Source organism: Hemicordylus capensis, chromosome 13 (genome assembly GCF_027244095.1).
Source record: "Hemicordylus capensis ecotype Gifberg chromosome 13, rHemCap1.1.pri, whole genome shotgun sequence".
Classification (NCBI taxonomy): Eukaryota; Metazoa; Chordata; class Lepidosauria; order Squamata; family Cordylidae; genus Hemicordylus; species Hemicordylus capensis.
In genome coordinates, this window is record NC_069669.1 from 7,136,492 (window position 1) to 7,161,024 (window position 24,533).

Genomic DNA, 24,533 nt, shown 5'->3' on the forward strand with positions numbered 1-24,533 from the left:
ACAAATTCTAGCGAGTGTCTGAAGTGCATAATTCTACAGCAATGCCATATCCAGAGACGCAGAAGTGCAAAATGCTAGTTTTAGGAAGAGCCTGGAAATATTATGTCTCCCCGCACATGCTTAAAATTCTAAGCTAAGAAATACCAAAGGACAGATTCTGCAACCGGATCAGACAAAATGGACAATGGGAAGAATTTTCATCTAATGTCAAGTCTTTATTCTGCACTATTACATTAGGACTGTTCCTAGGATACTGATAAGTTTGGAATAAATTTGAGGATTCATAAAACATTGCTGGGGAAAGGTACTTATCCTTGAAAACTGAAGGAGTCCTTTTGAAAACTTGAAGGAGTCTCTAATTCCTCCTGAAACAAATATTCTACTTTTCATTTCTGTCCCATACACTTACATGTATCACACTGCTGCTGCTGCTGCTGCTACTACCACTACCACAGGAGAACAAATCATGGGTCATGGGTTAGGTTAATTTCCCACTCATTTGCAGGAAAGGATCAGTGGGCAGGCAAGGCCTCCTTCCAGTTCACCCCTGCTCATGGTATCTCAACACTCACAGGACTGAGAATACAAATTTGCCAAGATAAACATGAGCTTCTGTTCACATTTTTCTTTCTTCGAGTGAAGAAGAGTTGTATCACTAGGCATACAATTCTTTGGATAATTTGAAAGTGAACTATCTGGCAAAAGCTGCAAATGAATAAATGAACACATATTTCATATCATTCTTGTTTTCTTCAATGCATGCCTTCCGTGAAAGTTAGAAAACTGGATTCTGGCAAAAGTTCAGTGCTTTAAAAGAGAATGTTGGCCAATTAAAGATACAACCAATATTTGCACTGCTCTAAGAATGGCTTAAGTAACAAACTAAGAAAAAGTCCCAATTTTCACAAGATCCACATTACCAGTTACTGTATCTCCCTTACTTCTCTTGTTTGAGATTTTGCTTCTGTGTAGGTAGAAGAGTAATCTAAACCAAACACATGAAACACATGTTCTCACCTACCTTTACTAGACTTGGCCCACTGCAGTGTTTTGCTGCAGACACTATATTTGTGGTGAGAGGAATAGCAGCTGTAGAGCGTGTAGTGTCTCGGTCCGCGATAGACGGCTTCAGAAATTCAGGTACCGATGGTGGTAATGCAGGATACTGATTAAAAGGGAAAGTAAACAAAAGTGAGACACTCCCACCTGAACAAAGGCACTGGCTCTCCTTCAGAAAATGTTCAAATGTCTTGTAAAAAGTTCCCAAAAAGGATGAGAGCAGTGAAATTCTTCCAAGTCTCCCAAGAAGAGCAATGATGGGAAAGAGTCTTTGCATCTCCTGATGGTTTATCTCATAGCCTCGTTTTTTGCTCAGAATTCCCCCCTACCCCATTACTCATACCCGTATCTTTTGCCTCGTGGGTTAAAAAGCAGCTGGGGAGAGGGGGCAGAATTTGAGCAGAAAAAGTGGCTGAGAGTCTAGCATCTCCCTCATTCTTCCAATCAAACTTTGGAGAATTGCCCAGATCTATTTCTCTTTCCCCGAGTTCTTTTGGGCAGACCTATTTTTCTATTTGATTTGGAAATTGGGGGTGGGGCTGCTGCTGTGATACAGTGGGCAGAGATTTCCAGCTAACTTTAACAAGGATAATGACAAGCTAAGTTCTTCCACCCAAGTTTTCATACTGAAGAGGGAGGGAGGAGAATTCAGTCCTGGTCAAAATCGTGAGCTCTTCAACATCACCTTTTAAAGATAATGCATCTAACACACACACACACACACACACACACACACACACACACACACACACACACTCGATTGCTTTGTGATGTAAGAAGGCTGGTCGTTGACCGTAATAAACTGAACTGAATTATGTGATGTAAGAACATTGAACAGGGCTAAAGGGAACATGATCTGCAAATCAGAGAGCTGTGTTTAGCCCCTAGATTAACTGAACGGCACTGAAAGAGATGTTAAATGCTTTCATCAATGGACATTAAGACATCAGTTTGAGTCTTCTGGATATCTCAACAGTTTGCCGTTCCCTGCTGCTGGCAAGGAATGACTGGCAAGGAGGCAAACGGGAACGCTTAAGCCTTCGCTTGCATTTGGGCCACTGCCAGCACTGTGTATATTCAGTGATTTCCAAAAACACACAGACAGTTTGGTACTGGGCACAGAAGACATCATCCCTCATTAAAATGGCAAGTTCCTAGTCTCCAAGGCTGAATGCCCTAAGGCACTTTAAATGTCTATCTTGTGGAGATGTGGTCTGTGGAAATCTTAGAAAAAGAACACTGGGGAGGAGAATTGCCTGTGCCCAGGAAGAACAAGGTCTCCATTGCTCTGAATAGCTCTCTAACCACACTCGGCAGAAGCAGATTTTTGTCAAACTGTTTAATCTCTTCTTCCCCTTCCTCCCTCTGCCCCACCAGGAACCTGTTCAAAGCAACTAGCACAAATTGTGCAAAATAAGCCACCCGGGGTAGGCAACCTTGGCTCTCCAGCTGTTGCTGAACTACATCTCCCACCATCCCCAGCCACAATCAACTGTGGCTGGGGGTGATGGGAGTTGTAGTTCAACAACAGCTGGAGGGCCAAGGCTGCCAACCCCTGCACTAGAGTAAACATAATAGTGGAAGAATTTGCTTTTGCTTGGCATACCAAACCCTGGCGACTACATTCCGACTCTTCAGAGAAGGTTCCAATTCCTGCTTGCTCTGCCTGCACATCTACTTAGAGTGAATGGACAGATATCGTTGAAATGGTGAATATTTTTAAACAATCAAACCCTGTTACGATCTTCTGGAGAGATCCCGTTACGGTTGCCACCAGCTCATTTGGTGGCGACTCGGGACTGGGCTTTCTCTGTGGCTGCCGCGGGGCTTTGGAATCAGCTCCCTGCTGAAATAAGAGCATCTCCTTCTCTGTTTGTTTTCAGGAAGACCCTCAAGACTCTCCTGTTCTCACAGGCTGTTAATCAGAATTTGTTTTAGTAATTTTAATTGTTTTAATAACTGTTTTATACTATGGTTTTTATTGTGTCTTGTGTATTTTAATCTGTGCTGTCCTTTAAATATTATTTTAAATTGTGTACACCACCTAGAGATGTACATATCAGGTGGTATAAAATATGATAGATAAATAGATAGGTAGGTAAGTAGGCAGGTAGGTAGGTAGAGCAAGCTGCATATAAAACCTAACATGACAACATTTAACAAGTGGAGATAAATGCCTTCTAAATAAGACTAAAATGGACAATGTAACATTTTGACAACTAATTCAGGACATGGATTCCGACACGGTACCTGGTGAGTCGAGGAGGTGGGTGTGGCTGGGGACGGTACTTCTCTTGCTTTGGGCTCACCAGGGGATGCTGCGGAGCCTTGGGATTCCTGACTAGCAGGCTGATCTGGAGATAAAGCGTCACTGCTGTCCTCATCAAATAAGCCCTCCAAAACTTCCGGATAGTTCTCCTGACCCACTGCTAAAATGAGAGAGAGAGAATACCCTCCTTTTAGCTCTATTAAGAGAGACAAAGGGCGGGTTTCCAGGACCCGTCGGAAGTCAGTCAAAAGTCTCCCGTGGTGTGTGTGTGTGTGTGTGTGTGTTCATGTGCTGTGTGCCATCTGAACCTGCCCAAGTCTGGTTGGCAGCTGGCCAATCCGACTTGCTGGCAACCTTGTCATGCCAAATCCAGTCCTTGGTTATGAACCTCAGGTTGAAGTTGGTAACAAGTCGGGTTGGCCAGCTGCCAGCCGGATTGGGTGGGTCTGCATGACACTCTGCACAGGAACGCGTGCACCACGGGAACCTTCGGTCCCCTCCCCCAGACTCCTTACTGACTCCCAGGGGGGTCATGTGAATCCACCCAAAGAACCCACGGTACTCCCAAGCAACAGACTTCTGTTGTGGATAACCATTTTCTGTATGAAAACGAAATGTGATCATGGCAGACGTGTTTCTTTTTCAAGTGCCCACACAATTCACATATAAAATGTTGTGGGGGAGGTGGGATCTTACTGTCACAATAAAACAGCACATGGGAGAGGAGGACCGAACTCTTCCTCTCTCCCTTCCTCCCGCCAGCCAATTGCTACAGGCACTTTTCTTCCCAGCTCACTTCCTGTATTGAAGCCAAGAAGGGAGAAAAATGCCTGGAGACAGCTGGGAGGTTCAAGTGTGGGCGGGTTCGACACCCCTCTCCTGTGCATCCCTTCTGGCTATTCAAGTCGCCCCTGCTCCCCCAAGTTTTTATGTGAATGGAACAGACACATATGATGGCCCCATCACATCTACTTTGGCCTTTTGTTCAAGGTTATTTGGCTTAATTCCCAATTACAGCTGGTGCACAGCACACATTCTGTATAATTCTTCAATAAACCAAAACATGCTTTTTTCAATAAGCAAAATGTCAAGCTGGATAAAATGGAAAGGGCAATAATAAACAAGAAGCCAGTACCCAATTAAAAGAAAGCCCTGTCTTAATAGTAGAAACAAAATCTCTCCCTGGGGTGTGCAGAGGAAGAAAATAAATAAATAAAGTGGCTCAATAACATGTCAGAGTATTATTAAACCATCACAAAATGGTGCCACTGATCACAAATGATGGCATAGGCACTATACTAAGATTTGACAAATTCACATTTATCCCCACAACAAACTGCCTGGAAAATCCTTTTAAGGTTAGGCTTCTCATTTCCTGAACTTTCTGGCTACAACAGGTCAAACACACAATGTTTCTACTTGCCTATAATTGCTTCTTTAACACTGGAGTCTACTGGAAGGATGTTTTTTTCCACAAGTTCCATAGGACCAGGCCTTTGAGCAATCTTCTCATTCAGATCATCTGCTAGCCGGGCTCTCTTTAGTTTCATCTGAGTTGCCTGCAGAGAGGGTTCTGCGAATGTCTCTGGAAAAACAGAGCATATGTTTGAAAGAAACATGCATAAAAAGAACTTTATCTTTTTTGAGTTCAGTTTTTCTAGCATTTGAAGGTTTTGAACTTTGTGGTATGGTCACAACTCAACACTCGTGAAAGTCTAAATCACATATTTTAATGGGCTGTTGTGTCCATTAGCATGTTGTGATGCAGGGGCAGTCAACCTTGGCTCACCAGCTGCTGCTGAACTACAATCTGTTGTGGCTGGGGATGATGGGAGTTGTAGTTCAGCAACAGCTGGAGAGGCAAGACTGACTACCCCACTGTAGTGAATAGAGTGTTTGGGTATACAGAAAAATACTGTGAGGCTATTCTCATGAGCGAGCAAAACCGGGCTAAGTGCTGAGTTTGTCTTCATACTGTGGTTGCTACATCCATAAGTTTTGAAAGTTAGATACATGTTGGATACCATGCAGAATCAAACATGTGTGAGGCAGGACACTTCCAATCATGCAAGCAGGGAGGAGAAATCCTTACCAATTCCCCTGCAGCCCACTATATCCACTGAAAGTATGTCCCTGAGGGTTCCACAGTCCTCAGGGACATATCAACAGGCAGAGGGGGCTGCAGAGGGGAATTGGGGTGGGGTGGGAATAAGAGAAAATCACACACACACCCTCTGCCCAAACAAAGTCTTAATGGAAGTGCTCTGCTCATGCACAATTTGCTCTGGATGTGACCCATTGTAGTATTTTGGTGAATTAGGGCCTTTGTGCATTTTATGTGAGAGTCAAAAGAAGTCAGCAGTCTTTTTCCTGTGGAGGAAAATAAACCTCCATGTAATCAGGACAGGGGGAGTGCAACAACACATATTCATTATACATTTTTTTCAAGGGAGATCCACCATCTTTGTTTGAGGAGATCCAGGTTCCACAGTTCTATAGTTCTAAATCTCTTAACCAGAAACAGAAGATCAATGACCTCACCTTCGAGAATATGCATTCTGACTAACTCTGACCGATCAGGTCTACTGCGTATCTTGTGCTTCAGGAAGTTTTCAGTCTGGGGGAAAATGCAGACACACACTGTTACTGGCCACTGAGCAAGAGATTTCCAGTTCACACAAATGCTTTCGGTATTTGTACTAAATGGGAAATGGGTTCCAGAATATGTACCACTGCCTCGGTTACAATCTTGTATGGCAGGCAGCAATACACGTTATTTAAATTCTTTACTCAGAGAGAAAATGGTAAAATTATTATTAAAAGAATCATTTATTATCTGCCTATCCCACACTCAAGGCAGCTGACATATACAAATAAGAAATAAAATAAAACCTGAAAACACAAAATACAGCTGAGATACAGTGCAAGATCAGACAAGACTAACCAGCTGTGCCAAAAGCTAGCAGGAAGAGGAGGATTTTACAGCCCTTCCAAAAAACAAAACAAAACACAAAAAACCAACCAACCAAGCAGACAAAAAAACCACACCAGAGGAAGCGTCACAAGTCTTGGAGAGAAGATCATTCCAAGGCCCCAGAACAACCAATTTAAAGACCCTGCTTATAGTAAGCCAGTAATAATTTATTACGGTCAATGACCAGTCAACATACATACCAAAATATAAATCAGCATAAAAATAAAATCAAAACAGTAAAACTTAATAACACCACGTCAGCTTATGCAAAAATCTCAGTTACAACTAAGTTGCTCCCATCTCAGTTTACAGGCTGCTGCAGAGAATCTTGCTGTCCCCGCTGTGACGACCTTGCTTATAGTTCTGACTATTCTGGCCTCTTGCGGAGATGGAGTCAGAGCACAGGCCTGACGAGATGACTGAAGGAGACACGGGGGACATTGGAAGGAGAGGCAGTCTCTGAGATGCGACTTTTTAAAAGGTGCAAACTGGCACTGTGAATTGAGCCTGGAAGCAAACTGGTAGCCAGTGCAGTTGCAATACAACATACAAGGGAGAGCGTTTTGCAAGCTGATGTCTTATGTTTATTAAATCACTTAAAGAATATTAGAGGACATCAGGTTCCTGGCAACTCGCACAAGCAAGGCATAAATTGCAGGCTTCTCCCCGTCAGAGTTTGACAGAACAAAATGCGTCTCATAATTTTTTTCTCTTTACAGAGGACACATTCCAAACCTATTCCTCTAAGAATGCAAACGGGTAAAATATAAATTGTTCTGTGAGAGTGGAACCTTAAAGAAAAATACGTGACACAGAAAGTAGAAACAAAATGAGGCAAGATGCGATTTAACCCCAGGTTCATTTTTATTTTATGTTTTCACTCACAGTTATTTAGAGAATCACATACAGACAGGAAGTTCTAGGAACTAAATGCATGGCAGTGAATTCAAAGCAATGTGTGTAAAAAAAGAACATTCTCAGAATAAACATTTTCCAAACCACTTGTCTGAAACAGACCAGAAATGTGTATCTGATCTATTGGTTTGGGGAAGGGAGCAGTGACCGGAGGACCTGGTAGGTTTGGCTGGCTTGCAATAGTAACTGTACTAATTCTAAACTATTTTAGATAGTTTAGAATTAAATGATCCTATTTTAGCCCCCCAAACTAATGCCACATATTACAATTTGTTACAGCAGGGATTCTCAAATATGGCTTCCAGGTGGAGTTGGACTACAATTCCAATCATTCCCTTTGGCCATTGTGGCACAGGATGATGGGAGTTGAAGTCCAACACCGCCTGGAACGGAAATCTGAGAACCCCTGTATTAGTTTGCTGTTGCCTTACGAGTCTTGCATGTGTCACCCTTTTGAAATGCAATGAGTCGTGCAGAATGAAGAAACATGTTTAAGCTGGACCTCTTACCCGGGCTCTTTCCAAGCTCTTGATCTGCTCATGGAATGCAGCTGGGCTTTTCAAAGCTAGAACGGGGAAGAAAAAGTGACACGAAAACATTAGAATATGCTCACAATCTGGTAGTAAAGATGGATGTCTCCTCCCTACCCCCTGCAAAAGGTGGAAGCAAAGACAGGAGTTCTCTCTCTCAAGACACTGAGATTACTCTAGTATTTTCTAGGGATGAGCCTGCAGCATTTCGGCACCTCTTCGGAGAGGCGCCAAAACGCTTCAGCGCGGGGTTCCCTTAAGAAGAGGCCCGCCCGCCCGTTCTCCAAGCCCCCGCCACCCAGCAGTGCTGTTCAACCGGAAATACTGCTGTGCAAGTGGTAGCTTGTGCTGCTTTCCCCTTCAGAATGCCATACTGCGGCGAAGGGATGCTTCTCCAGCATCCTTCATGCGGCGTCGGCATGTGAATGGCACCGGCGCATGCGCCGGTACCATTTACATTCTGACGCCGCACGAAGGATGCCGGGGAAGCATCCTGTCACTCACAGGGCGGCATGGGCTTGGAGGACAGGCAGATAGGACCTGCCCCCCTCCTCTTAAGGGAACTCCTCGCCACCCTTGGGATGGCACTGAAGCGTTTCAGTGCATATCCCTAGTATTTTCTTTTCTCTATACCTTTAACATTCCATAAGATCCTGCAAGCTCAACAGGCCTTGGAAGGTCAAAGGGCCCTTTTTTTGGGGGGGGGGCATTTAAAAGATATGTTTCTTTTTAATTTACAAGTGTATACAAGTCTTCATACACAAGGAGTCTCCCATGTATGTCGAAATCATGACTTTATTTTTGGGTGGCCTCATTTTGCTTCCAAACTCGGCACTTGATCATCCAAGTTCATTCCTAGTAAATATGATTAAATGTTGATGTTATTGGTGACTTCCTTTCATCTTGAGCAAGAAAGCAGAGAATTCAACATCTTACAAGCTGCAGAAAATAAAATTAGTCTTACGTGGCATGATTCCCTGGTCCACCAGCTGTTCTCTTGTCCGCCTTTGCTGTAGCCTCAGCTGAAGTACTGGCAATAGAAAAAAGGAAATCATTATTTGACAAGCAAGAACACAATCTTACAGACAGGAAAATACACTGGGTGCAATCCAGAAAACACTAGTGTACATAATGTTTATTTTGTTAATCGGACTGAAATCCTACAGTGAAATGCTTAGGTAGCACCTATCGCTTTCAATGGGACTTATGTACATGTAACTTCCTTACCAGTATTTTAAATTCTGTAATGAAGAGATGTAGATTTTACAATGCTATATTAAACTAGGCTATGGTGGTAACTGCCATGGCTGTGATGGGGAATCTTTAAAATATAATTTCTTGAGCCTTTTTGTGAGATGGGATGTACAACTGTTTCAATTAGCATCTGGCCTCCTATATACAGGCACTTTTAACAGCAATCAAAATGATAGCACTTTGGGCTTATGCTTTAAATAGTATTTACTCTTTCTAAGAAGGAGTTATAATTACTATGAAGCACTGAAAAGAACCATGACCCAAAGGTGTTCACAAATAAAATAGTCAGACACAACAAATGAGATCCAGTTACCACTGATATTTCTCCCTCAGTGGTATTAACACCTATTCCTGCAGAGTGGTTATTACTATAGATGAAAAATAGCTACCTGGCAGGTGTTTAAATGGCCAGCAAGAGATAAAATAAAGACACCTATGGACACAAACTGGCAGGAGCCCTCTGGGAAGCAGAGGACACACGGACACACACACCCCCTGCATTTTAAATTGCCACGTCAACAGTCTTTCCATAGATGAATTTATGATCTCTTTCCCAAGAGGTGTGAGCAAGGCCACTTTAATTACACTCTCTACACTTTATCCTCAGACATTCCAGACAAAATGAACAAAATATTCTTCCTTTCAGTGCTAAGCAGCCTGACAATTGTACCTTGGACTCCTATACTGCCGTTATATAAACATATCAGTCTATTTCATTTGAGGACAGTAGAATCCTGCCAAGACGTCAGGCTAATGATCTGCGGTATATGAAATTTGTCTTCGAAAATGTCTGTTTCTTCCATACATTCCCCCGGAGATGCTTGCGTCATATGAGGCTTTCTTCCAACCCTGAATGAAAAACCTCCATCAGAGCTGGGGTCGTGCAGTGGCGAAGAGCGTGAGCTGGGAAGCCCCCAGTTCTTTTGCCAGGGACCCACAAACTTGGGCTTAACTCACTAACCAGACATCGTTTTGCTGTCACCCTCCTCTCCTTCCTCGATCCTTTTCTGGGACACAAGCAGAGGGCTTAGGAGAGAAGCGTGTCTTCTGACATTTGCACTGGGATATGGAGATGGTAAGAAACAGGGGGAGCCCTCTCCTCCTGCTCAGAGAGGATCCCTGCTGTTTCTTAGAAATGGCAGTGGAAAAGGAGCCTCTGAGGAGAGGAGCTCTGTGTGGTGCTGGGGGGGACATGCTGCTGGCAAGCGGATCTGTAGATGCCTGTCACTCACTTTAGGAACATAATGTTATATGCCTTGTACTGAGTCAGACCCTTGGTCCATCTAGCTCAGTATTGTCCACACAGACTGGCGGTGGTTGCAGGCAGGAGTCTCTCTCAGCCAAGGAGGGAACAATGTGTAACCTTCTGCATCAAGCATGCAGATGCTCTTCCCAGAGCAGACCTATCCCCTAAATGGAATATTTCACAGTGCTCACACATGTAGTCTCCATCCAAAGGCCAATCAGGGTGGACCCTGCTTAGCAAAGGGACAATTCATGCTTGCTACCACTAGGCCAGCTCTTCTCCTTGAAGGAAGACTCTCTTCTTTCAGCTCTCCATCGTTAATATGGAGAGAACAATACTGCCAGCACAATGAGTGTGAAAGGTGCTATCATGAAAGGAACCATCTCCAGAGCTTTAAAATGCATATTTACGTTCAGAGAAGCTTCAACAGGATTATGATTTCTTGCTAGCTTTCTAGCTATCCAGGTTCAATTACAACATTTGATTATGCCTATTCCTTCTCTAAACTGACTGACAGCTTCACTGATTTCTTCCGTTCTCGTCTTCCTCATCTGCAAGGCCAGGATGAAGTAACTTATTACAAGGTTCCTACGCGAACATCACTTGCATGCGGCTGCTTGTGCCCCACATACACAAGACCACGCATGACAAAGTTGTGTGTGTCTCCTGCTCTGAGTTTAACCCCTGAGGGTCAGACACTGTGTCACTGCTTTGATACCTACCACTACTATTTATATACTGCTTTTCAACAAAGGTTTCTAAAGCGTTTACATAGAAAAATAATATATAAGATGGAAGATCCTAGCTCACATCTTCTCAAGGAAAGAGCAATCTTGCTTTCTTTCCAAATTGCACTCAGTTACAAATCACAGCCAGCTATTAACGATTTACCTATGACCACTGTTCTTTCTAACAGGGATTCCCAGATGTTGTTGACTACAACTCCCAGCATCCCCAGGTGCAATGGCTTTTGCTTGGGGATTCTGGGAGTTGTAGTCAACAACATCGGGGGATCCCTGTTAGAGGGAACACTGCCTATGACTATCAAGACCTTTACTATTTGTGAGGGATATTGCTGTGACACAGCGGCAAAGCAAGACTGGAGTGGGTCCTAAGACAAAAGGGGGAAATGGGCCCATGCCCACCCACCTCCATGCCATCTTCTTTGCAGAGGCCGGGGGGGGGGGGGAGAGAGTGAAGAGGAAGCTGTTGTTCAGCTCTCCCTCAGGGGCCCCGGGACATTTTCACCCTCATTGTACAATTGTAGCTACACCCCTCCTGTGACACACATAGGAAGCTGCCTTATACAGAGTCAGACCATTGGTCCATCTTAGCTCAGTGCTGTCTACACTGACTGGTAGCGCCTCTCCAAGGTTACAGGCAGGAGTTTCTCCCAGCCCTACCTGGGACTTTTACACACAGCAGGCTTTACAGCAAACTCAAAGTTGTCCAAAAAAAACCCAACGCAAATAGCAGATTAAAAAAAACAAAACAAAACAAAACAAACCCTGGCTAAAAATCAGGCTACACTGTAACGCACAGTGAAAAACCCGAATTGTGTGTGAACTGCTCCCTGATAACTTGCAGGGACTTTGGTGTAAATCTGCCCGATATGTGAACGGACCCATTCCATTCTGGAAGAGATACGAGTTAAAAGGCTTTAAAAGCCCCGTGTGAAAAACTTCCTGCAGATGCTGCCAGGGATTGAACCTGGGACTTTCTGCTCTTCCATTGAGGAGAATATATCTTACAGTGCTCACATGTAGTCTCCCATCCAAATGTAAACCAAGGTTGAGCTTGCTTAGCAAAGAGGACCATTCATGCTTGCTACCATAAGACCAGCTCTCCTCCACTCAATAATTGAAAGGGATGTTTATCTATTTTCATTTATTTAGTACATTTATATTCCGCCCCATACAAAAAAGTCCTTGGGCAGTTTATTTATTTATTTTATTTAACTGTTTGTTTATTTATTTATTTATACTGCCCCAAATTTATTTCTCTGGGCAGTTTACAACAAAACAAAATAAATGACAACAGAAAAATTAAAACATTAGTTAAAAAGAAATGACAGCAGAAACCATAAACACATTATAACAAATTAAAATTTTAAAACAGTATTTTAAAGCAATGTTAAAACTGTTAAAGCAGTCTTTAATTAAAAGCCTGGGTGAACAGATGTGTCTTTAAGGATTTTTTTAAAAGTTGTCAGAGATAGGGAGGTTCTTATTTCAGCAGGGAGTGCATTCCAAAACTTCGGGGCAGCAATGAAGGCCCGTTTGATTGAAGTTGTGTGGTGTATAGCCATAAAGGACCTGATCACTACAAGCATTTATTGTGTAAGGAGGCTTGCAATTTTTGGGAGACCGATTGTTATTCTGGGACTGCAGAAGAGAGAGAAGTGTACTTTGCCACTGGGATACTTTTATTCCTACTTTTAGTTGTGAGTAGCCTTAGGGATCATTTTAATTGAAAGGGGATATATAACTCTTTTAAGGACGACAAGCAAATTGGTAAAGCCCCATGAATTTCAAGTATTTATTAGCAGCCTGATCCAAACCAAGTTTACCAATAACTGTACTGATTTTGGTACAACTGCCAAGTTAGAACACTTAGCCCTGAAGCTTAAAATAAATATGGTCTGCAGACTGTTGCTGTTTTTAAATCAGTTTTTTAAAAAAATTACATCCTAGAGTTTATCGCTTGAGATTTGATACTGGAGAAAAGTAAACTCAATTTAAGCAAACAATTAACCTAACTGTATATACATCCTCTCCCAAAAATGTGTTTTGAAGAATATTTTAAGCTAGAAAATATATACAATAATAAACTATATTGCATTCTCCTGATTTTTTCCTATAATAACTTATGGCTGTATATTAAATGCCAACTAATTTTAGGAATTAAGTTCCTGTTCTACTTTTTTTGGTTTTTTGCACAAGAACAAAAGTCATTGCCAGACTTGCCATTAGGCATCACCTCCTTCTAAAATTCAGGCTGGATTCAGGGCAGGTTGGTCCACCTCATATATCAAGGGCTAGTATTGCAGCATCAGGCTGAGAAATACTCAAGTAGCACCAAGTCATTCCCTCCTAACTTTTCATCTGAGGTCACTAGGATCTGTGGGCAAAAGTCTGCAAAGCCATTCGGAACAAATGGAGGCACATACAGGAATATAGGAAGCTGCCTTCTACCGAGTCTGATCCTTGGTCCATCTAGTTCAGTATTATCTACCCAGACCGGCAGCAGCTTTTCCAAGGTTGCAGGCAGGAGTCTCTCTCAGCCCTGTCTTGGAGATGCTGCCAGGGAGCAAACTTGGGACCTTCTGCTCTTCCCAGGGTGGCACCATCCCCTAAGCGGAATATCTTACAGTGCTCACACATCAAGTCTCCCATTCCTAGACAACCAGGGCGGACCCTGCTTACCCAAGGGGACAATTCATACTCACTACGGCACGACCAGCTCTCCTCTCCTCTCCTAACATATTGTTGGCAAAGACATTTTTTGCTGATTTAAGCCAAATGTGGAAATCTCTCTCCCCCCCCGCCACTCCCGTGGTAGCTCAAGACCTCTTCGCACCGGAGGTAGGTGCACCTGCTGCCCACCTGCCTGCCCTTCCTGGCCCCACTTTTAAAAAGAAATCTTGCTGCCACCAGAGGCGACTGCCTCGCCTCGCCTCACGGAAGAGCCACCCCAGCTCCTTTCTTACAACAAGTCTGGGCCGGGAGCTGATGTGTGGCCACTCACTCACTACTCCATGCTATTGCAGCTCTGGGGTGTAAATCGACTGGTTTTTCAGCCCTCCCTGCAGGTCTCAGAAGATGAGGAGCAAAACTGGCTTTTGGCCAGTCGGTGAAGAATACTTCAGATACCATCTCAGAACATTCTAAAAGAGAGTGTCCCGTTCTTGCTCTGGGATGAACATAAAGTCACAGAGAAAGCGGCGGTGTGTGTGGGTGTGTGTGTGTGGATCACACAGGAAAGACTTCCTGATTATATCTGACACAGAGGCTAAAAGGTATCACTGGAATCCAGGACAAGACCTCTTCTTACCACTTTGACAAGCTTTTATTTGTGCCTTTATTATCATTAGTACAGTAATTTTTATTTGAAATAATATATTATACTTCACTTAAGGCACAGGCTCAGTGTTTGAACAGTCACCCTTTGATGTGGAGGACAACTGTTGAAGCTTGCCAATGGAAACAAATGATTTTAAGTAATGAGCAATTCACCTTTCAGAAAGATCTTTCAAAACCAAATTGTTGCAATTAGGAATACAATAAGCAATTCAAGTGGACTGCAGTGCCAAACTTTTGTATCTGGTATGTGGTTGTGAAATCTACCTGCTTAGTACAATGAACAAGCCAGAAATACTGGTGCTTGTTTTACAATTAACAGAAATGCAGGAAGCTGCCCCATACTGAGTCAGATCACTGCTCCATCAAGCTCAGTGTCATCTACACTGACTGGCAGCAGCTCTCCACGGTTTCAGGCAGGCGTCTCATCTGAGGTCACTATGATCAGTGGGCGAAAATCTGCAAAGCCATTCAGAGCAAACAGAAGCACATATAGGAACACAGAAAGCTGCTTTCTACCGAGTCAGACCATTGGTCCATCTAGCTCAGTATTGTCTACACAGACAGGCAGCATCTTCTCCAAGGATGATGCCAGGGAGTGAACTGCATGCAAAGCAGATGCTCTTCCACTGAGCCATGCCCCATCCCCTAAGGGGACTAACTTATGGTGCTCACACAGAGTCTCCCATCCAAATGCAAACCAAGGTTGACCCTGTTTAGCAAAGGGGACAATTCATGCTCGCTACCACAACACCTCCTACAGTATGGATTCAGAAAAATACACACACATCTGATGCCTCAAGTCTATTGGAAGGACGAGTGTTGTCAAAACAGCTGCTGCCAAAAATGCAAAGTATATGAGACAAGCAGAAATTCTATTAGTTATGGGGATTAGCAAAATGTTTCCCATTGCCAGAAATGGAATACAAGCCTTGTGCAGGCTCCAGTGTGGGATTTATGCCCCAAACAATTTAATAATGACAATTCTCCATGTAGAGTGAAAGAAATGGTAATGCAAATATGCTCAAAGGCAGGGGCTGGCAGGGGGGACACATATTGTCAAGTAACTATTTCTTCTCTCCCCCTGCCCATTTCTGTAAGAACTCTAATAATATAATCTAATATAATGAGATTCATAATCTCATATTCTTAAACACAAACTCCATCACAAAGCAAAATGCTCTGTTGCACAGTTCTATTAAAATCTAATAAAGTGTTCACCAGGATAATGTATATATACCCATGCTAACGCAAATTTGAACTTTATGCATATAGCGACCATAAAATTAAGATCATCTCGAGCCAAAGACAGCACCCTGGTGGATTTAGATTTCATTTGCTTGGCAATGCCGAAAATGTCCTATGGGAACTCTGGATGGCCTCACCCTGGACTCCTTAAGTGGCAAATTAAACCATGGATTTTTTTGTTGCGCCTTTGAAGGGGCCGGATGCTATAGTAGGCCATGGCTGCTTGGCGGGAGGCAGGGTCAGGGTCTGAGTTGCACTTTGCTCTTGTGTTGGTTGTTGCTTGGATTTTTGTATATTTTGAGCGTTTTTTAAATTACTGCAAGTCATCCTAAGATTTGCTCTATCAAGAAAGACAGGATAAGTGTTTTGAAACAAAACAAACATAAATAACTGGCACTTCCACCCCATCTTTCAACTCAAAAGCCCTCATGGAGTTTGACAGGCTTTATTTCCAGATAAGCATGCACAGCTTGCAGCTTAGAAACATAGGAAACACCATTGGTCCATCTAGCCAGTATGGCCTACCCTGCTAACTGAGCAAAGAGAAACCATTTTAAGTGGTGATCCAGTTGCAGGGGGAGAGCAACTGGCCTTATCCATTCCCAGCACAGCATCCCTCCAGTGGCTGTTAGATAACTGCCTTAGTTTCTTTTTGGAATGTGAGCATTTTGGGGACAGGATTCATTGACTGATTAAGTGCCGTCAAGTTGGTGTCGACTCTTAGCGACCACATAGATAGATTCTCTCCAGGATGCTCTGTCTTCAACTTGGCCTTGAAGGTCTCTCAGAGGTGCATTCATTGCTGTCATAATCAAGCCCATCCACTTTGCTGCTGGTCATCCTCTTCTTCTCTTGCCTTCAACTCTTTCCAGTATTATGGACTTCACAAGGGAGCTGGGTTTTCAGATAATGTGTCCACCAAGCTATCCACCATTTCAATGTCTTCATTATCAATTCTGAAGTTGGTTGCTGTACCCGTTGTCATTAGTTTAGTCTTCTTTACATTTAGTCATAGTTCCCATTTTTCACTGTGCTCCTTGACTTTCACTACTATTGCCTGCAGATCATCCACATCCTCAGCTATAAGTGTGGTGTCATCAGCGTAGCACAAGTTATTGATGTTTCTTCCTCCAATTTTAAAGCCACACTCATCTTCTTCCAATCCAGCTTCTCTCAGTATATATTTTCCTAAGGATATTCCACAACTTGACATGGTCAATGCAATCAAAGGCTTTTTTGTAGTCAATAAAGCATATATTGGCTTCTTTTTAGTATTTTTTGGCTTTCTCAATTATCCAGCTTGCATCAGCAATAATGTCTCTTGTTGCTCAGGCTTTTCTGAAACCAGCTTGGACATACAGTAGTTCCCTTTCCACGTAGGGCTCTAATCTGCGTTGGATGATCCTGAGCATTATTTTGCTAGCATGTGAAATTAAGGATATTGTGTGATGGTTAGCGCAATCTGTTAGGTCTCCTTTCTTTGGTATGGGTATGTAGACTCTTCTTCCAATCTGTTGGCCACTGTGTCATTCACCAAATTTGCTGGCATAAGTTTGGTTAGAGCCTTGACTAATTCTTCTGTAGCTATTCCATCAATTCCTGTAGCCTTCCAACTTGGTAATGATCAGAGTGCTGATCTAACTTCATCTTCCCGTACTAGAAGTTCTTGCAAGTAGAGAATATCGTCTAGAGTATCTTGGATTTTGACAGTGGTTGAAGAGTGGTTTATAAATATCCGTAGTACCCTAATTGGCAGCAGCTTTCCAAGGTTCCAGTCTCTCCAAGCCCTACCTGGAGACGCTGCCAGGGATTGAAGCTGGGACCTTCTGCATGCCAAACGCTCTACCACTGGGACGCTCTACCACTGAGCTACAGCCCCACCCTTAAAGCTACAATGTGAAGCATTCTTAGAAATAAGTTCAATTTATTTCAGTGCAGTTTATTGCCGGAGGGGAAAATAAATTAAAATCAGGGTATAAGAAATATAGTCAGTTTCAAGGTAATTTTCCATCAAAAGTATTCTGTTCATTTGTGCATCAATCACTACAATCAGTCTGTTTGAGGCATGTCAGTATGAAACTGTTCAAATTCCAGAAAGAATTTCCAGGCTCATTAGCTTCAGTCAAAAGACTCTATTCAGTGCATTTTCATTAGCGAAGTATTTGCGTGACAGAAGTGACTCCCCTTGTTAATAATTCATTTGGCTTTAGCAAAACAGGAAAGAGCCATATTTATAGACGGATTCTCTACAGCAGCATGCCAAATTCAGGACATCAAGTCAAATCCAACCCACCACATCAGAGTATATGGTGCTTGAATGCATAACAGCAAATCTTAAGAAAAACCGCTTGTTCATCTTTAAGCTGCGCAATACACTCTGGAGAAGCAACACATTTTAATTCAGGTTTTAATCGGATTTGAATGGTAGAGCAGATGAAAATAAAAAGGAATTATTAAATATATTAAGGTGACCCATATTTATGAAAGCTGTTAGACTTAAAGATAATATTACTTGGTATCTCTAGAACAAAGGTGCACTGTTTGGGGTTTTTTTGGAGCCTGGACCTAAAGGCCTTTGGAGGGGGCCCCCATGCTGGAGGCCACCCCCCCCTTCCACTGCAAGTTAAGCATCATCCCCTCCCCCACACAACATATTTTTAACACTTGGGATATATTTATGCAAATATGCACTAGCAGAAACATTCCAACACACAACTTAACATATTCCAATCCCACATTTTTCTTTCCCCGCTGCCCCCTCTGTTGCTAAAGCACCCGGCATAGGTCATAATCACATTCGGCCGCCTGGCATAGTGCAGGACAGCAGTAACCACACCATGTGGGACAGTCTAAAGAGGATTTGGGCACCCCCCAGGTGGTGTGGAGGCCCTGGACTTCAAGCCGAAGTCCAGGGGCACCACTGCTCTAAAGTGTTTTTCCTGAGAACTCTAAGCACTTCATGTATATTAGTAATCCATACAGGAGTTCCCAATCTTTTATAAAGAAAAGTACCCCATAGCTCATAGGAACATAAGAACAGCCCTGCTGGATCAGGCCCAAGGCCCATCTAGCATCTTGTTTCCCACAGTGGCCTGCCAGATGCCACTGGGAGCCTACAGGTAGGAGTTGAAAGGGGCATGCCCTCTCTCCAGTTGTTACTCCCCTGCAACTGGTATTCAGAGGCATCCTGCCTCTGAGGCTGGAAGTGGCTTATAGCCCTCAGACTAGTAGCCATTGATAGACCTCTCCTCCATGAAGTCATCCAAACCCCTCTTAAAGCCATCCAGGTTGTTGGCTGTCACCACATCTTGTGCCAGAGAATTCCACAAGTTGATTATACGTCATGTGAAAAAGTACTTCCTTTTGTTGGTCTGAAATTTCTTGGCTCAGGTACCCCCCAGAGTGTGAGTGTGTGTGAGAGAGAGCGAGAGAGCGCACATGCACAAATTTAAATATTACAGTTTTGAGACAAGCTACCCCAGTCATGGCTTACATCCAGACTAAGTTACTCATAAATACTCCTACTGAAATTAATGGGACAAGTCCTACTAACTTCAATGGGAATACTCAGGGCTAATTTTCTGAAAGCCTGTCAATCAGGCTGAGGAGACGGGTATGCTGAGCTTCAGCACCTAGCTAGCCAATCAGGAACAGAGGAGGAGGCGCTTCACCCTCCTCCCTCTTCTGGTGATCCTTAGATGGGGAACAAATAGCGCGGCTGAAGTCTGGGGAAACAGGAGGCCTCCAAGTACCCCCCCGAGAGCCCTTCAAGTCCCCCTAGGGACACTAGCCCTTCAAGAACCCTTAGGGGCACTAGAGGTTCCCACTTTGTTGGGAAGCTCCGCCATACAGCGATCCTTTAAGGTATTAAAAGATCTAATGCAGATAATAATGGATATATGGAGTTGCGGCTGAGAGAGTTCAGGGAGTCTATGGCTGAGGTGGGGACCAAAGCACATAGCTTATAAGCACAACACTATGCGACCTCTCCACAAAATTACCATCCATAGCTTCTGGGCTGGCTAGGAAGGGCATCCCAAAGCTCCAGGTGACTGCACTAAAAGTCCTGCTCCCAATATTTGGCGGTTTTCCTTAAGGTAACCAGGTTAGAGGGAACAAGACCTGACCCAATGACGACAAGCAATGCAAAGGGTCATGGGAGGGGGGCGGCTTCTAAAAACAGCCTTATTTATCTGGATGGAACAGCTCTCATTATAGCAAAGTCTTATACAAGAAAAGAAAGTGTATCGTTTGATATTCCAATTCGTCTTGTAGCATGTTCTGCTCAGCTTCTGAAGGAGGTACTGTATTATGAAACGTGTCATCTAGATGTCCAGCTGCAGTTTGCAGCAGGTGGATATTATAAACATTGTGGTTTACAGTGCGAGATTCACTGGCATGTGTATACATCTCAAAGCAATAAGAAACAAAAGGTAGCAGAACATCGGTTCTCTTTTCTCTTAAAGCAACCCCGGCTGTTTAGTTCTTTAAAAGTGTACGAGCTTCTTTCCACGGACATCTTCATCATCATTATATGTGAAGTTATGATGCCACTGAGCAAAAACCAGAGCTGGCAATCAATATAGCCCTGACTAAGGCTTTGGCACAAGGACTGCAGTGAGCTATTGCAAAGCTGTGCGGCGGCGAGGGAGAGCTCCTTCCATCTCCCCTCCTCCCTCCTTCCCTCTCTGCACAGAGAAAGGCCCATAACGGACTACAGACGGAGGCGTGCAGTCATTTGGGAGCTGGAAGGAGCTCTCCCTCACTGCCCCCGCAGCGGCCTTGCTTTAAAGGTAAAAGGGGGAACTTTCCCCCCGCTGTGCAGCCATTGCTGCCACCGTCCCTCCCCTTTAAATAAGGGGAGGGACTTTCCCTTCACCACCCCTATCCTCACTGCGGTGGTAGAAGCAACAAATCCTTGGCCGCCTACAGGAAGCAAAAGGCTTAATCGGCCCGACACAGAGACTGAAATTTCACATCAACCCAATGTGCCAGCAAGCACTTCCTGCATCAGGGTCTGTTAGATGTTGCTGACTACAACTCCCATCATCCCCTGTCAAAGGCCACTGCAGCTGGGGATGCTGGGAGTTGTAGTCAACAACATCTGGGACACTGGTTACAGGGAACACTGGTGTCAGCAAACGTTGTCACAACTCTTGTGTTTGGACAGAAATAATCATGTCCTTCCATCATCCCTTGTACACATGTGAGCATCCCATTGTAAGTCACTTTATGATCTGACAACTGGCAATAGATAAATGAACTAAATACATGGGCTGGAATGAGAGTAGTGTCCTCAACAGAACTGGTGAACCATCCTCATTTTGAATTGACGTTCTCATGGTGCTAGGATTGCTGGCCAAACTGATGCTTCATGTTCTAGATTCTACATGGCTTCAGCAACATTTGAATTTGTCAGGGGATTCTGGAGTTACAACTAGGAATATTATGGTAAGTAGCAGGGACCGAGTCTAGTGAGCCACCCTGGACTGTGTGCACTCAAATCCACCAGCTCTCTTCAGGAACAGAAGAGATGTGTGACGTCAGAAACCATTCAACAGGAGCAGCTTCCCAAATCACTTGCTGATGAATTTCTATCTCGTGTACAGCGTTTCCCTACAGTTGTGCCCAGGCAGAAACTCATCAGACTCACAAGCCATCCATAATCAGTTCCTACAGATGGATTTCTGCCAGATGCATTCTGACATTATCGACAGCACCCCAAAACTAAGTGAAGAGAACGTACCATCAATGCCATGAGACAGAGCTCGCAGCATCCAGCTGCAATCCTCAGATAACTTGCACTCGATTCCAGTGGTCCTTTCAGCTCTGGAAAGCTGCCCAGGGTGACACTGCTTGCATCTCAGCCAAAAGTGGTATTAGCAATTGGATGAATTACAGAAAGAGTAGAATCAAGTCTTGGATTCCTCCCAAGTTTTTAAGGCAAACTTCTTTCCAACTTGGAAAAAAACCATACAGCAAGTTTGCAAGCAGAGGAGATTCCATAGCCATCTCAGTGGCACTGGAAACAGTCCTGGCCTGTCTTTTGATTACACAGAAGAACAAAGCAAACTGAAGTGACATCTTGTACGGAAAGTGGAAGCATGGAAGGGAATGTTGAGTGAGTGGGGAAGTGGCAGCTAGCTATGCCAGCTAGAGCTACGCCAAATAAGGACTAGGAGGAAGCATAGTTCACACACATTTTCAAGTCCACCACAAAAGTGTCCTGAACATAAGAACCCAAGAAAAGTCCTGCTGGATCAAGACAAAGCATCCCGCCCCATGCAGTGGCCAACCAGGCACATTCAGGAAGCTCACAAGTTGGGAAGAGAAGGCAACTGCCCCTCCCCTTGAAGCTCCCTAGCACCTGGAAGTTTTTCACATGGGGCTTTTAAAGCCCTTTAACTCGCATCTCCTCCAGAAACAAGGGGGTGAGTTCACATATCGGCCAGATTTACCCGGAAGTCCCTGCGAGCTATCGGGGAGCACTTCACACACAATTCAGGTTTTTCAGTGTGTTCGAGTGTAGCCCGATTTATATTCGGGGTAAAAAATATCCACTATTTGTGTTGGGTTTTGGGGACAACTTTGAGTTCGCAATAAAGCCTCCCAGTAAACGCGCAGTAAAGCCTGCTGTGTGTAAAAGTCCCTGGCGTTCAGGGCCATGCCACTTCTCATCCTGGTTGAAGTATATAGCGATCCAGGGTATAGTCGCCAATAGCCCTATCTTCCATGAATTCGTCTAATCCCCTTTTAAAGTAGTCTAGATTGGTGACTATTACCACATCCGCCAGCAGCCAGTCCCATAGTTTAACAACATGTGGTGTAACGAATTACTTCCTTTTGACAGTCAAGGATCTCTCAGCATTTATGAAAGAGAGAGAAAAACTTATCTCTGTCCTCTTTACTCACACTGTGCATAATTGTATACACCTCCACCATGTCCCCCTTTACTTGCCTTCTTTCTAAATGAAAAAGGCCCAAACTTTGGCTCTTTTATGGGAGGGGATGTGCTGTGGTAATGTTCATCTCCTTGTTCTGCACTGGCAGGCAAGGAAATGCGGTGAAATTCAGGGCAAAAAGTCAGGAAGAGATGCAACAGGGTGATCCTTCTCTGGTCTCCCATTCAGGCTGGGGGCCAGGAAAATTCTTGCATTGCCATCAGCTTGAATAGAGGGGAAGGAAAGTTCACCGGAAGAGGAACACGTGAAGCTGTTGTACCTGCTGAATTCCTGCTTGGACATTTACTACAGTAGGTGGCATTCTGGGAAGCACCAAGACGAAATTCATCAAGTACATCTCTAGCAAGCGAGTTAGCAAGCTGTACCAGCTGAATATCTTTCCAGCTGAAAGACCAAGGTAAAATGTGAGTGCACCGTGCCTAATGTGTAAATACACCATCATATGCAAGAATGTTGCATGCCCACCGCACCCCGGCCATACATTATTTGCTGCTTACATAATGTGGACATTAAGGTGACTACCTTAACTCGAAGCATACAACTCTAGGATGGTGGCACATAAGCAACTCCAGAGATCCCAAAGAGAATCCCAATTACTTCAGCATAGCCCTGTGAGTATATTTATTAAAATATGTATTATGATTATTATTTAACACACTTCTATGCCGCCCAAAACTCATGTCTCTGGGCGGTTTACAACAATATCCTGCCATTCCAGTAGAATGTTCAAGATGGCTTACAAGATGATTTTAGAAACCTCACATAACCAATAAAACAAACATCATAAACAAAACGAACAAACACAAGTGTAGCAGCCAAAAATAATTCCTTCACCCAAAAGCATTCCTAAAAAGCAGAATTCTGGCCCATCGCCAAAAGGCCAGCAATGGGGTGGATATGAGCATCTCTTCGGGAAGGATGGTCCACACCCAGGCACTGCAGTTGAAGGGATCTTGCTGCATGCTCCCCACCACCACCGCATTTGAAGGAATGGGGGTGACCGTCAGCAAGGCTTCCACTGTTGGATGAAGCACCCAGGATGGTTCTAAGTGGTCCTTGATCTTCCGGTCCCAGAACATTTAAGGCCTGAAAGCTTAAGGCCAACACTTTGAACAAGTAAGCGAGTCCTCATTCTCACCTTCGGCTACACATGTTGAGCTAGCACAGAACCAAAAGGTGAGTGGGGTTATTCTGGAATGCCTCACCCAGGGGTCCAGAATTATTTCCTGACCTTGGAGGCCAAGCTTCATGATTTTCTTTCACACTCGGAAGAGCTGGAGAGGCAGGCACGATGCTTGCCTAGACCAGAGATTCTCAGCATTGGGTCCCCAGATGTTATTGGACGTCAACTCCCATAATCCCTAGCCCCAGTGACCTTTGGTTGGGGATTATGGGAGCTGAAGTCCAATACTATCTGGGGACCCAACACTGAGAACCCCTGGTCTAGCCCATATGGCCTGACCTCGGTGCTCCGGGTTTTGTGGCTGAGCAGCTGCCAAGGAAGACTGCCTGCTTCTCCTGCTGCACAGAGCAATGCAAAAGCAGGGCTGGGGCTTGCCCTCTTGGATGCTACAGCTGAGCGATGGCCAGTGCTGGGAGTAACCACCAATCTCCCTTCCGTGACGTGACGTGTCTACACATACAAAGATAACTGTTCGGACAGTGGTTTTTCCTGTGACACTCAATGGATGCGAAAGCTGGACTTGGAAGAAACAGGACAGGAAAAGTATTGACGCTTTTGAACTTTGGTGCTGGAGAAGACTTTTGAGGATACCATGGAGCGAGTTCTTTTTTATTCTTATTATTTGTATGGAACTTTACCTGCTGTTTTAGTATCGGCAGTTTGTGGTTTTCAAATATGCATGCTCTTTTATCATCGTTACTGTATTAATGGGAATACAGAGGGGAGGGGGCAAATGGGAGCAGTCCCCCTGCCCTGGATTGAGCCAGTCCCCTTGAATTCAATGGGGCTTACTCCTAGGTAAGTGGTATAGGAT

At 44.0% G+C, this 24,533-nt stretch overlaps 1 protein-coding gene across 6 annotated transcripts in view; it reads right to left on the reverse strand.

Moving 5' to 3' along the window:
• MRTFB (myocardin related transcription factor B) overlaps positions 1 to 24,533 on the reverse strand; it is a 107,862-nt gene that overhangs the window by 21,155 nt on the left and 62,174 nt on the right. For all 6 annotated transcript variants that reach the window (XM_053276106.1, XM_053276107.1, XM_053276108.1 and 3 more), the window contains 6 exons: positions 8,712 to 8,777; positions 7,727 to 7,782; positions 5,870 to 5,945; positions 4,752 to 4,913; positions 3,310 to 3,488; positions 1,022 to 1,165 (listed from right to left, as the gene is read on the reverse strand). In XM_053276106.1, coding sequence (XP_053132081.1) covers positions 1,022 to 1,165; positions 3,310 to 3,488; positions 4,752 to 4,913; positions 5,870 to 5,945; positions 7,727 to 7,782; positions 8,712 to 8,777 — 683 coding nt within the window. The remainder of the gene's footprint in view (positions 1 to 1,021; positions 1,166 to 3,309; positions 3,489 to 4,751; positions 4,914 to 5,869; positions 5,946 to 7,726; positions 7,783 to 8,711; positions 8,778 to 24,533) is intronic.